The sequence below is a fragment of the Panthera uncia genome (genome assembly GCF_023721935.1).
Source record: "Panthera uncia isolate 11264 chromosome A3 unlocalized genomic scaffold, Puncia_PCG_1.0 HiC_scaffold_11, whole genome shotgun sequence".
Classification (NCBI taxonomy): Eukaryota; Metazoa; Chordata; class Mammalia; order Carnivora; family Felidae; genus Panthera; species Panthera uncia.
In genome coordinates this window covers 83856108-83869712 of record NW_026057578.1, presented here as the reverse complement: position 1 = coordinate 83869712, position 13605 = coordinate 83856108, and the positions used below count along the sequence as shown (strand labels likewise).

Sequence of the window (13605 nt, the reverse complement as noted above, 5' to 3'; positions counted from 1 at the left end):
AGTACACACTTGTGATTGGAACTGAGAAAGTATTTATGCCAAATGAATGAAAGAATCAGCCAAAATGAAGAAACCTGATTACTTTTTTCAGTATGAAACTGGCATGTCTGGGAAACATGTCAGGAGATGTCCAAATACTTATTTTGTCTTTTGTTGCTGAGTGATCGCTGGGAAAGGCAAAATCCAGTCTCTTGGCCACAAATCAAAAATAGACATACATTCCAAATTAGTAGAGAGAAAATCCCATTTGCATTTATGTGACAGCCAAACCTTGCTAAGGGATGCCAGAGTTTGTTTCTGGACCTCTGGGAGTCCTTTAGCACTTGAAGATAATTACAGGTTATCTTAGGACAGGCGCCTTCCTCCAACACTCTTGGATTCTATTCTCAACTTGACACTGGGTTTTACCAGATCTCCATAGCTAAGGAAGCTAGAAGCAATTACTTGGCTAATCCATACAGAAATACAAAACAAAACACCTATGCCTTATTTATTTTTATTTTTGACCCATATGCCAATCTCCAATTTGTAGGCAGTTCTACCAACTATTAACTAGTCTAATACATCCTTTTCAAACCTGGAGCCTAACTGGAGAAACATTTAAAACCAACCATAAAGTCCATTTCAATACAAAAAGGAAAGAAAGAAAGAAAGAAAGAAAGAAAGAAAGAAAGAAACTAAGAAAGAAAGAGTTGGGAAGGAAGGGAGGGAGGGAGGGAGGGAGGAGGAAGGAGGGAAAAAAGGAGAAAAAGGAAGGGAAGAAAGAGAAGAGAAAGGGAGAGATTGATTGATTCCTGGCCCCTGAGGAAATTTTGTTTTTCTTTAAATGAGGCCTTTCATAACTATTATTGTAGCATTTTCAAGATATCTTATAATGGACTTTTTGTTTTCCTTATTCAGAGCTAATTTTGCATTTTTATTACTCAAAGCCCTCTTTCAAGGTATTCCTGAAAACAAGCTACATCTGAAAACATTCAACACGTCTACAAGAGTTGAATTTCCTTTTTCCATCAGATTCAATCTGAACAAATTAACAATTTATTGGACCGTTAACTGCATCCTAATCAGATATCCTGAATGCACCTTAGAGTCCTATCCATCAGCTCTCATCTCTGTGGGCTGCAGGGGGCTGGAGTCCTTGAAACTTTCAATCAACTATAGCTGATTTAGCAAAGCAGTAGTTCCTCAATTAAGTAATGTTGGTTGCCTTATGTACCATCATTTACTGAAACTCTGATGCAGGGATTTTTCATTCCTGGAACCCACCCAGTTCCTCTAGTTGGACTGCCATGTGCTTCTCATTATAACCCAAGTACACAGGGCAGCGATGAGTGGAGAAAGCGGGGCTCGGAGTCAGGATCAGACATCAGCCCAGCTCTGTCATGAGCTAATCCTAGGTCCTCGGGCAGGTCACTTAATCCAGTAGGTTGAACAAAGGTTTAACGGTTTGCTCATCAGTAAACTAAGGACACTAGTGCTTGCCTTAGCTACCAAGAAAAGTTGTCTTTGGGGCACTTGTGAGAATGTGTAAGTATCAGGAGACTTCAGTTTTGACTCTAAAGATTTCTTTTGTAAGTTGGTAGTTGGGAACCCAGAAGTATTTTCTCAGGAAAACAATACCATACCCGGTGGTGAAGTTCCCAGTCTAATGCTACAAGAATCTATTTAACGGCCAAGTCCCTGGAGTATAACACATGGTAATGGTCCTACAGATCATCACCACTATGGGATCATCCAATTGTGGTGCTGAGGGTAGAACTCTGGGTGAGTGGCAATGGGGTCTCCTTGTATGGGGAGAAGAGAAAGAGAAAATTCCTTCCTACCAAACAGGAAGGAAATAGCAGAGGGCTCTAGTGGTAAAAGAAGACATGCTGAGCCTGTGGAGAGCCTTTACAAATGTAAGGATATATTATTGGCTGTGGTTTTGGAAAGTCCTATCAATAAAGTTATTTGGTGCTTACTGTCCCCTCCAGCCCCCTGTCTCCTCCACGCCTCCTGCTATCGACATCATCCTATATTTGAAGTCCTTTTTTTAATTTAAAAAAATGTGGTTGTTGTTTTTTTTTGAGAGACAGTGAGAGAGAGAGAGAGAGAGAGAGAGAGAGAGAGAGCATGTGTGGGGGGAGGGGCAGAGAGAGAGAGACATAGAATCAGAAGCAGGCTCCAGGCTCTGAGCTGACAGCACAGAGCCCGACATGGGGGTCAAACTCATGAACTGTGAGATCGTGACCTGAGCTGGTAAGATGTTTAACAGATTGAGCCACCCAGTTGCCCCTATTTGAAGTCTTTAGGGCACTCATGAATATAGCCAGCACTTTCCCAAGACTCATGATGGAAAATCCACTTTTTCCATTTAAGTAACTAACCATTCCCTATAAAACTGACCAATGTATGATACATAAATGTATAGTATCATAGCAGGGGAGCCCTGGGAGAGAGGAGAGGTACATTTATGTCCATGGACCACTCAACAGGATGCATGAATCTTAGAGGACCCCTGGAAAAGTGAAAGGAAGCTAGCTTCTCCTTGTTTTTCTCTGCATAAAGCCTTCCAAATCTGACTCCTCAAATCCCTGATTGAATTCCCAGCAATCTACTTTTCCTGACTGTAACCAGAAAAGCATGTTTAAATGAAGATGAAATTCCATCAGTATAAAGCCTTGTGAAGCCCAGTCCACCAGCCCCATCGCCAAAGCCGCTAATAATGCCCTATTGTGTTACTGTGGTAGTCTAGGTTATCATTATGAAGTCTTGCTCCTAGTTGGGAAAACACGACGTTCCATTAAATGTATAATCTGGGTTCTCTCCAGACCAGAGATGCATCCTGCTTAAAGGTGGAATGGGCTGAGTTTTAATGTCATGGAAAAAAAGAGGACCATTCACCAGGGAAAAGGGAGTCAAGGGGTGGGGAGAAGAAAGGTGAATTCAGTGCCCTGGGATTCCTTAGTTTCAGCCTGTAGACAGTGTCTAGCCAGCCAAAGTATCTCAGATGCCCAAGGAAAAAGTGAGTCAGCATTCTTTTCCCTTCCGCTCTGCTGTGGTTGGGTGCTGGACAGCACTGTTCTTTCTAGGACAGAAGACCATGTCTTAGAGACCACCAGGGGCCTCTTGCAATCACTGCCTTTGGGCTCATCCCCCACCTATGTTCAACAATCGGATCAATTGGCCTGGGTCAAGAGCACAAGCTGAAGTGTGCACACCATCAAGTGCTAGCAATTTTTTCATTCAGCACAAAAATACCCTCTCTTTTCAAGCCACTGGACAACTAAAAGAAGTCAGAGGAGTCCACCTCAATGTAAAGGTAGGTGCCTCCAAAGGGGCCCCCATCATTTCTTTCATAGAGCATTTCTGGGTCCCCAATGCACTGCAGAGCATCCTATGATGCATTTAGAAATTTTCTCCAGGTTTAAATACAAAAGAAGCAGCAGCCTCTGTAATTATCATATGCTTGGGTCTCAGCACGCTGGTTAGAGACCTCCTCACACTTGAAATATTTTTTTTAAGTCAAAGTAACTTATTTTTGTTGGATATAGAAGTAACATATGCCCATTGTAGAAAATTTTGAGAGTTCAGAAAAACACAAGGAAAGAATTCAAAAATCTTATCCTCCACACAGGAATACTCTTACATATTAGGTAAATCAAGAAATACACATGTGTGTGTTTACCTTTTTTTTTTTTTTTACAAAGATAGAATCTTAATGTACATAATATGAGTACATTAATACACCTAAGAGTACATAATAATATAATATTCACCTAAGAGTACATCATGAGCATTAGATACTTCTCCTAAAATATCTTACAAGCATGCACAGTCTGCATATTCAATGCTTTGCTAATATCATGCCTAACTTAATAAATCCACTGTTGTTAGACATTTAGGTAATTTTCAGCTTTATTATTATAAACAGCACTGCCATGAACATACATCTAGTCACTTGCTTGAGAGTATATTTGACTTTTCCTTTAGGACACAGAATTGTTAGATGGAAAAGTAGAACCCCATTTTTTTAAAAAGCATTTGATACATGTTGCCATATTACCTCTTTGCCTGCACTATCCAATACAGTGGCCACATGCTATTTAAACTTAAATTGATTAAAAATAAATAAAATAAGAAGTTCACTTCCTTGTTCACACTAGCCACATTTCAAGGGCTCAACAGCTACTTATGGCTAGTAGACACCATACTGGCCAGAGCAGGTATAGAACACTTCCATCATCACAGAGAGTTCTATTGGACATCACCAGCCTAGAAAGACCATGCAAATTTGTATTTTCCTTAGTAAGATATGACAGTGCTTTCCTCCCACAAGTTGGCCGATATTGAATATTGTAATTTTAAAAAAATCTCCACTAACAATAAAAATTACATCTTGTTTGCTTTTTTCACTTCTTTGATTACTAGTGACGTTGAAATTTTTTGTTTATTTACTGATTTTCATATGTTTTTTGGTGAATTATTTATGTACGAAGCCTATTTTCTCCTGGAATCATCTTTTTAAAACTGCTTTTTATATATTAAGGTCAATCTTTAAGCAATAATTTATGCTGTCAAAGTTTTTGTAGCTTCTTATTATCTTTTATTTCTGACATATTTTCGCTTATAGAAAGGGAAAATTTGAACATATTTAAATATTTTCATAGTTTTCTTTGTTGTTTCTGTCTTCCTGTTTTAAAAGCTCTAAACCTAAGGTTACAGTAATATTTGTTTAAATTTTCTTCCGGTTGTTTCATCCTTTCATTGCAAACATTTAAATTTTCAGTCCTTCTGGAATTTACTTTGGTTTGTGGTGTAAAACAAAAATGTCACCTCCCCCCCCCCCCCATATTATCAACCATTTGTCCAAGAATCATTTTTTAAAGTAACAAATTAATTCCCCACTGACTTGAACTTCCACTAAATGCTCACATGTTCTTGGATTTCCTTCTAGATTTTCTATTCTGTCTACCTATTCTTTGGCCTTTACCGTCCTGTTTGTAATCATTTGCCTTGTAATACATTTTAATATTTGGAGGTATAAGTACTTCTTCATTATCTTTCTCTAAAAATGTTTTACTCTTTTTCACCAGTTTTTTTGTTCTCTAAGATAAACTCGGAGTCATTTTATTAAATTCCTCTCACCACCAAAATAAATTCCTACAGAACTTTGATTTAAATGTTTAATTCACTTCAAATTAATTTGGGGGAGAACTGATTATCTTTCCCGTGTGGAGTCAATCCATTCAGGGGCATGGTGGTTCTGTCCATTTTTTCAAGTCTTCCTGTTTGTCCTTCTGAACTGCCTTTTTGGGGTGGGGGGGGAAGCACCATGATGGGCACCTCTGACTGCTTTCAGACAGTCTCTGAATTTGTGAGCTTCTGCCCCCAGCCACTAGAAGTAACAAAAGAAATTCCATTTCTTAGTATTAGAGTATATTCTCAGTATCCACCTTCTCATAAATCTCTAAGAAAGAGATTTCATTTTTCATCCAAAGAATCTGGAGTTCAAAACAGCCCTTACGGAAAAATCAAACTCCAGGGGCAACTGCAAAGCACATTTGGTGTCTAGCTGGCCAGCTTATTTTGCGGGACTCTTTTTCCAACTCCCAAATACTTTCCAGTCTGTGAAATTCATCTCCCCACCACTGTTAACAGCAAGCGCCTCTCCTGGCACCGGAGAGCTCACATAGTTTTAATGAGCATGGATCTTCTCTGAGGGGCTTTTTATTGTTGAAGCTGGATTTTAGTAGATAGCATAAAGCTTCCTGGAGTGACTGTGGGCTTGGCAAATCTAAGGGGATTTGGGAAATGTTTAATTGGTGAGAGTTCAGCTCTCCCTTGAGCAGACCTGAAGTCTAACTCTCATCCTTTTTGTTAAGGAAACCAGGGCTCCTGCACCTCCCAGGTAGCCCACCAGTGGAATTACCAAGAACTTGACTCAGTCTGTATCCGAGGTCCCAAGCCAAGGCAGGGCAGGTGGGAATTTACCCACAGGGGACTTTTGGCAATGTTTGGCAACAGTTTTGGTTGTTACCAATGCGGGACAGGGGGAAAGGGGGCAGAAGAGAGGGAGCATGGAGCGGGGAAGTACTGGGTTACTGGGAGAGGCCAAGGGTGCCCAACAAAGAATTCCCCAGCCTAAAACCCAATAGTGTCTAAGTTGAGAAATCCGCCTTATATTTTCACTAATTGCCCAGTCAGCGTGCACTGTATTATTAGGAACAAAGGCAATGCATTATGCAGGACAGAATGTGGGGTTTTTTTTGTTGTCGTTTGTTTGTTTTCAAAGACAGGACTGACTTTCAAAAGCCCACTCCAGCCTTGCCTGGAAGTTCTGCCTCTCCAAAGCACGCCCTTCTCACCAGGTTTCTAAAGCAAAGGGAAAGGATTCACAGAAACGTATTAGGTCAACACATCCTCACACTCCTTTGCAGGCTCCTCATTCACAGAAAGCTAGGCGGAAAGTAGGTTTTCCCCTCGAACCAGCAGCGACGCCCCTGCGGGCTCCCGCTGCAGCGAAGAAGGATGGGGAGGCGCGCTCCCCGACAGAGGCGCAGCGCGGGGCCTCGGCCACCCCCGCGGTCCCTCTGGGTCCCTGGAGACGCGTGCCTGTCTCAAAGCCTCGCTGCCAACAAGCCCAGCCCGGCAGCGAGCATCATCAGCCGAGCCCAGGGTGCAACAACTCATGGCACTTACTTGTCCAAAATGAAGTACAGGTCAAATCCCCCGTAGCAGGCTGGACCCCCTTCCTCCCTGCGTCCCCCTTGCCCGGCGCAGATGAGCACAAAAGTGGCCAAGGAGAGACACTTGAAGCCAATGCCGAGGGCTTTCTGCTCCACGGTGGCCATGACCTGCAGCCCAGGGAGAGGGTAGGGACCTCTGCTTCCCACGCGCCTCGAATTCGTCTGGACCCTCAGGGACGCGCCATCCGAGGGGCCCTGCTCGCGGGCCCTTTATTCCCCCTCGCGCTCCTGGAACTCCCCGGAAGCAATTGTCTGGAGGAGTTCAAGGCTTTCCTTCTGGTTTCCGCTTCGATTCTGTTTCTAGGTTTCAGTTTTCAAAAATCCCAATACTGTACTCCGCTTTTTTAAAGGGGCTGCTCCAGACTCTGGCGGCGGACCGCTCGGGAGGCTGCGCTGACGTTTTGCAATGGAAGCAGCTTCGTCCTGACGCTTCTTTGTCCCAGCTTTTAAATATTATGGGGTGGGTTTTCAGATTGTTCTTGGTTGGGAGACTGCCTTGCCTTTTCTCCCTCCTCTTGCCCCCCTCTCTCCTCCCTTTCTCCTTTTTTGGGGGGCGGAAAGAAAGTTCAAAGGGTGCCACCTTGTGGCCGAAGATGGCGAAAGCGCCCTTTGGCATTCGCGTGAGTGTGGTTGTGCGTGTTTTCTCATTCTTTCCTTCTTCTCATGCACCTTCCCTTTCATTCTCCGTTATTTCTTCCCCACTCCTACTTCTTGCTCACTCTCTAGCCTTTTTATCCCTGTCCTCTGCTTTCCTACGCTGCGTCTGTTGATAAGGTCACTGTAAACATTTGATGAGAAATTACTTCCTCCAAGCACCTTGGCTCCGACCCTGGGGCTGGGACCTTTGCAAAGGAGCCATTGTGCAAATGAAGTAGAGATGAACGGTGCCTTTGTGATCTGATTCATTCCAGTGACCTTACTGCACTATTAGTGCAGATCATAAAAGAGACTGTTGGGGTCCAGTGACGTGGCTGGGAATAGCATAAACAGTCCCAAAGAAAAGGCTGCTCCCGGCGTGGAACAGCCGGGCATTCTAGATTGTCTCCATCTCCAGATTTTAGAGAGTCTGTGAGAAGTTCTTCTTTTCAGCCTGTGAACTTTGACTTTTTCACCCTATTAGGGCAGAGAGAGTAAACAGCTCACAAGAGTATAGACCTTCCGAATCGTTTGGGACTGGCAGGGAAGAGACGATCAAGGCAGGAACTCAGTTTTAGCTTCATAGATGCCCCCTGGAGAGTCCTCAGTGCACACTTACACTCCATTTTCCAGCATGATTTCTCCCCTCCATTTGTGATCCTCTAAGACACTTACCATCCATGGTGGTTTCCCCCCACCAGTGTAACATGGAATCCTAGTGTCTCGGAATGCTTCATTAAACAATAATTTTGTTGTCAGATAAGTTTCGGGGATTCATAAAGCATTGCACTACCCTGCCTCCGAAATGATCCTCAATGTCCTTCCTTCCCTGGTATTCAAACACACCCTCCCCTCCTCGCACTGAATAAGACTGACTTGTGTGTAGTTGATAAGGTATTGCAGAAATGACGTGTGACTTCTGAGGCTACGTCATAGAAGATATTGTGGTTTCCTTCTAGCTCTCTTGGATAACTTGCTCTGAGGAGCCCGTGGCCATGTCAAAAGGTCACTCAAGCAGCTGTATGGAGGCATCCATGTGGCAAGAAGCTAGATGCCCTGCTGATAGCCAGCAACAATTTGCCAACCATGTGAGTGACTCATCTTGAAAGTGGACCCTCCGGCCCTAGTCATGCTGAGAGATGACTGCAGCCCTGGTCAGCATCTTGACTGCAGTCTTATGACAGACCCCAAGTCACAACCACCCAACTAAGCCAATCTCAGAGCCCTGACCCACAGAAATTTTGAGATAATTATGGTTTATTGGTGTTTTAAGCCTCTAATTTGGGGGTTAATTTGTTATGCAATAATAGATAGCTAGTAAATACCTATACATTAAAGCTTTGATAGTTTTTTTTTTTAACTTTAACTGTATTTCCTAGACTTGCTCAATCCTGAAACTGTTCTTTTCAAATAACACCTATTGACACCTACACTTTGGGAATCACTGCTCTCAGGAAAAAATAATTGGCAGAAGATTAAAATACTCTAAACTGCACAACTCTTGCTCCTCCATATCTTTAAAGTAGAATAAAGATATCCAGAGTCAATAACAGGGGTGAATGAAGCTCCTGGTATACTAGCAATATGATGGCTCAACAAGTCTGCAGGGGGAGACATCAGCTTCTTTGAACTGGCAACATTTTCCTTTGGTTGTTGGGGTATAGCAGCCTTATAATTAAAGCATGTCGGGAAATGGGGTGGAAGAGGACCTAGGAAGGAGAATCTTCTTTGGCTTCCTGCTAGCATTTCCCAGATTAGTGTCACAGCTAAGAGACATCCAAGTATCAAATGCCCTAATGCAAATGTTATCATTTGCTTGAGGGGACTCTCAATGCTATGATTGGACTGAGGGGGTCTGAGTTCCTAATCTCTTGCAAAGATCCCAGTGTTCTGGGAGGAGTGTTCTGAGGAGATTGACTGACTTTCCCAAGGTCCACAGAGATAGATAGATAAGGTTTAAATTTTTTTTAACTTTTATTTATTATTGAGAGACAGACACAGAGCATGAGCAGGGGAGGGGCAGAGAGAGGGGGAGACACAGAATCTGAAGTAGGCTCCAGGCTCTGAGCTGTCAGCACAGACCCCGATGTGGGGCTCGAACTCACAAACTGTGAGATCGTGACCTGAGCTGAAGTTGGTTGCTCAACCAACTGAGCCACCTAGGTGCCCCCCCACTTTTAAATTTTTTTTTAACGTTTATTTATTATTGAGAGACAGAGAAACACAGAGCATGAGCAGGGGAGGGTAGAGAGAGGGGGAGACATGGAATCTGAAGTAGTAAATAAGGTTTAGAAGTAACTCCTCTGCCCCTCAAAGTCAAGTCAGTGGAAGAATGATATAGACTGTGATGTTGAGGCTATGGAGAAAAGTTTCTGGAGTTGGAGAAGTGCAAGGGCAAACTAATCATGTACATGAAAACATTTGAATGGTAACCCGGAAACTAAGGCAAGGGAAAGTTTCCTGGAGGAAGAAGCAGTCAAGAGTGTCTCATGTTGTGTAAGTCAAGGGCATAAGCCCCAAGAAAAACCCAATGATGTGAAACGTGTCATTGTGTCACCAAGGAGATTCCAATGATGCAGTGCTTTTGGATGTTGGACTGCACTGGGTTATTAGGAAGGGGAACTTCTCTTTCAAGTATAGAGTGGGATAAGGTGGTAACTTGTGAATGTTTGAATGGTTAAATGCTATAAGGAAGGATCCCAGGATACTTAAGGATACCAGGAATTTCAAGTTCCCTGCCTTCCAAAAGATTGGAGAGTTTTTGCCTTACAAGACTGATCATCTTAAGGGTTTGGTCGTGCACTACTGTTGTAATTGACTATTCCAGGTTCCCTTCTTTGAGGTAGAAATTAAGAATGACCTGCCTGTTTACAGGCCTCCAGCAACTTGCTGTCCCATACTTGCCCCCCACCTCCAATATGTGACTGAGCCCCTTTTGCCAAGCTGTCAAAAAGCAAATTTTGTTGTTTTGATAACATTGCCGTTTAACCTTCAAGAGTCTCGGGGCGCCTGGGTGGCTCAGTCGGTTGGGTGTCCGACTTCAGCTCAGGTTATGATCTCATAGCTCGTGGGTTCGAGCCCTGCGTCAGGCTCTGTGCTGACAGCCTGGAGCCTGCTTCGGATTCTGTGTCTCCTCTCTCTCTGCCCCTCCCCTGCTCATGCTCTGTGTGTGTGTGTCTCTCTCTCTAAAAAATAAATAAACATTAAAAAAAAGTTAAAAAAAACCTTCAAGAGTCTCAGGGACACTAAATCGTTTGTCTGTGTTCTTGACACAAGTTCTGGAAAATGCTCCAGATAACACATACTACCCAAGAAAACTTGGGAAATTTTTTCCTTAGAAATATTTGTCCACAATAAGAACAGAATATGTACATATCTGACACCCTGTACCATATTTTGGGTCAACCAAGTAGGTCCAATGTTTGCCAAGTTCTTGCAGGTCCCACTGGTCTTTGGGTTTTGGTGGCACCCCAAAACTTCCTAAGGCAAAACATCAGTTAGTAAAAATAGTCTTTCATTGTCATGATATTTCCTTCATGCTTGTCCTCCATAGGACTTCTGTTTGCAAAAAGCCAAGGCAGCCTTCCTAGAAGGAATTTATCATTCAGAACAACAAAGTTTCTAAAGAATCTAAATTAGCTAAATAATTCCTTTTGGTCAAAGGAAAAGCAAAGGTGCTAGTAATGACTCTAAGCCCAAGGGCAAAATCGTAACCTAGAGCAAATACCTTGATGGCATCGCATAGGCCAGGTTATTCACAACCTCAGCTCAGAAACAAAGCCTCATTGAATCCAGTATTCCATTAATAACCCTACCCAAAGCCCAGCCCAGTCTAACTTGAAAATCAATTTAATCCAGTACCTCCCATGATTCAATTTAGGGCATTTCCATACACATCCTGAAATCCTGTTAACAGCCACCCAAATGCATAAGTAGAACTTATTAAACACAGCCTCAACCCAACTCTGATCAATTCAGAGTAAAAAAAAAAAAATGAGCTAATTTCATATATTATTCAATGTCAGCCCAGAGACAGATCCTGTTTAATCTGGTTTACAACACAGCTCACTTAAACCTATAGACCATCACAATCCATCCTAAGTCACATCTAAGCCCAGCATGAAGTTTAATCACCAACTTACTCTTAGCCCAATCTAGCTAGAGTCTGGCCAAAGTTCAAAGCTTAACACAGCAAACACAGCTTGCTTGTAGGAAGGTACATTCCTACAAGGTCTCAACCAAGAGAATAATCCATAACTCATGCCAACATATCCTAAAAATCCATTGCAGATGCTCATAAGGACTCAAAACCTCGCTGAATAAAATGTTCATTTCATCTAGATCAGAGACAAGGCCAATCCAACCTAGAACCCAGAGGAGGGATAAAATGGACCAGTATAGTCTAGGGTCTTGACAAGCCCAGAGTTTACAAATGTCCAATGAAAGACTATATCAGACAACTCAAGGCTAGCAAAAAGCAAAACACAAGACCAATTTAAGCCTTTTTTTTTTTTTTTTTTTTTTTTTGCCTAGTTCTGCTCAACCCTGGCATATTTAAGCGTATTTAAGACCAAAGTCTTATTCAGAGACTTCAGACCACTTTACTGTGGAATATATCAGAAGAAATCTACCTAAGCCTGTCAAGCCCATAACTCCTTTGACACTTTTGCTAATGTGTCCAAGGTCCAAGCCAGAGAATCCAGTGGTTCTCACCATGTGTGAATATGTGTATGGATAAGAATATTTGGAAGGGGTATGGGGAAGATGGAGACAAAGAAGTTTACTCACTCTGTAATAACCAATGGAAGCTTTTTCAAGATTCATGTATCTGTACAATATCAGAAATAGATATGGGGGTTTCAGGGACATTAGATCTTAAAGTGACGAATTTCTTTTCCCTCTTGCCTCACACACACAGCTCTGATTAGATTTATTGTAGAATTAATGGTAATTCCCATAAATTGTGTACTGGTCAGGAAAGCATACTAATTAACATCGTAATTGCACACCGGCCTATTTGGGGCAAATTACTAACAGGGTGACATTACTAACAAGTTACATGACTTGTCCATAACATAGCTTCCCATCTGCAAAATGAGGTTAAAAATACTACCTACCTTATTGGGTTGTTACGTGGTTTCAGTGCGATCATGTATGTCATGTGTGGCCCTCAGGAAACACACAATAAATGTTGGCTTTTATTGTTATTGTGAGATTCTGGGAAATAGCATGTGAATTTCTTCTAGAGTTGGGAAGAATAATTTAGAAGAAACACTTTCAGGGTGTTTGAGTTTCCTACCACCCATGAAACAAAGCTGTTTCTGTACCATGGACATTCATATTATCAACTCTGAGAAATGCAAAGGTGAAGATTTGGGCTCATCTAGGAACTATTGGGAATTGAAGATTTCCTAGGATACATGCAGAAAACAAACAGAAAAAATACTTTGGAGCTATCAAAAATCTATTGGCAGCAATGCTGTTTCTGCTAGCCAAGAATGCTACATAGCTAAACTCTAAAGAAATGTCTGAGAAAATGGTTATAATCAGCGGTGCTTTTTTTTTGATGCTGGTTTTTGAGATCTAATGTTATAATAATTGACACTTCTTCTGATGCTGTTTTTTTTTTTTTGAGATCTAACAATCCATAGAAAAGAATCTTTATTCCATCTCTTTATTAACTCATTCATTCATTAAAAAAATTGTTTTTGGATACCTATTCTAGGGCAGGCCCTATGCCTACATGAAGATACAACGATGAATAAAACTTGGACTTTGCATAATTTACTTGGGATATACAAATGCATAAGAAGGTATTGGTACAACAGTGTGTTTAATCTCTCTTCTAGAGGAAACTCAACATGTCCCTTCTGCCCTACCATGCCAATTCCAAGGATAACTAGGTCTGACATAATGGAATCTTCAGAGATGCACTGTTGAACCACAACTCTTTGGATTGTCTCAGGATGTGAATGAGTTAAGACATCACAAATGTTTTTTCCTACTGGTAATGAGATACTCCTTCCTTAAGTAGATCCAAAAGTGATCAGGAAGGAGCCCATGGCAAAGAGAGCAAGGCCTGGGCTACTTAAGGAATCCCCAGGATACTTGTCCCTATTCATAATCCATCACAGCTCACCAGGGTACAGAAGGGCTTGGGGGTACAGCTGTAACTAGTAACAAGGTATGCATTCACCTCATGAGTTTGCCTCTGAGCATTGACTCCTTAGGGAACTGCTTG

The 13605-nt window shown here is 42.1% G+C and overlaps 1 protein-coding gene across 1 annotated transcript in view; it reads right to left on the bottom strand.

Moving 5' to 3' along the window:
• The window catches only part of ANTXR1 (ANTXR cell adhesion molecule 1), a 221261-nt gene extending 214041 nt beyond the window's left edge, over nucleotides 1-7220 (bottom strand). The window contains exon 1 of the mRNA XM_049651578.1: nucleotides 6682-7220. Within this exon, the coding sequence (XP_049507535.1) occupies nucleotides 6682-6833 (152 nt within the window). The 5' untranslated portion in view covers nucleotides 6834-7220. The remainder of the gene's footprint in view (nucleotides 1-6681) is intronic.
• Nucleotides 7221-13605: the final 6385 nt, after the last annotated feature.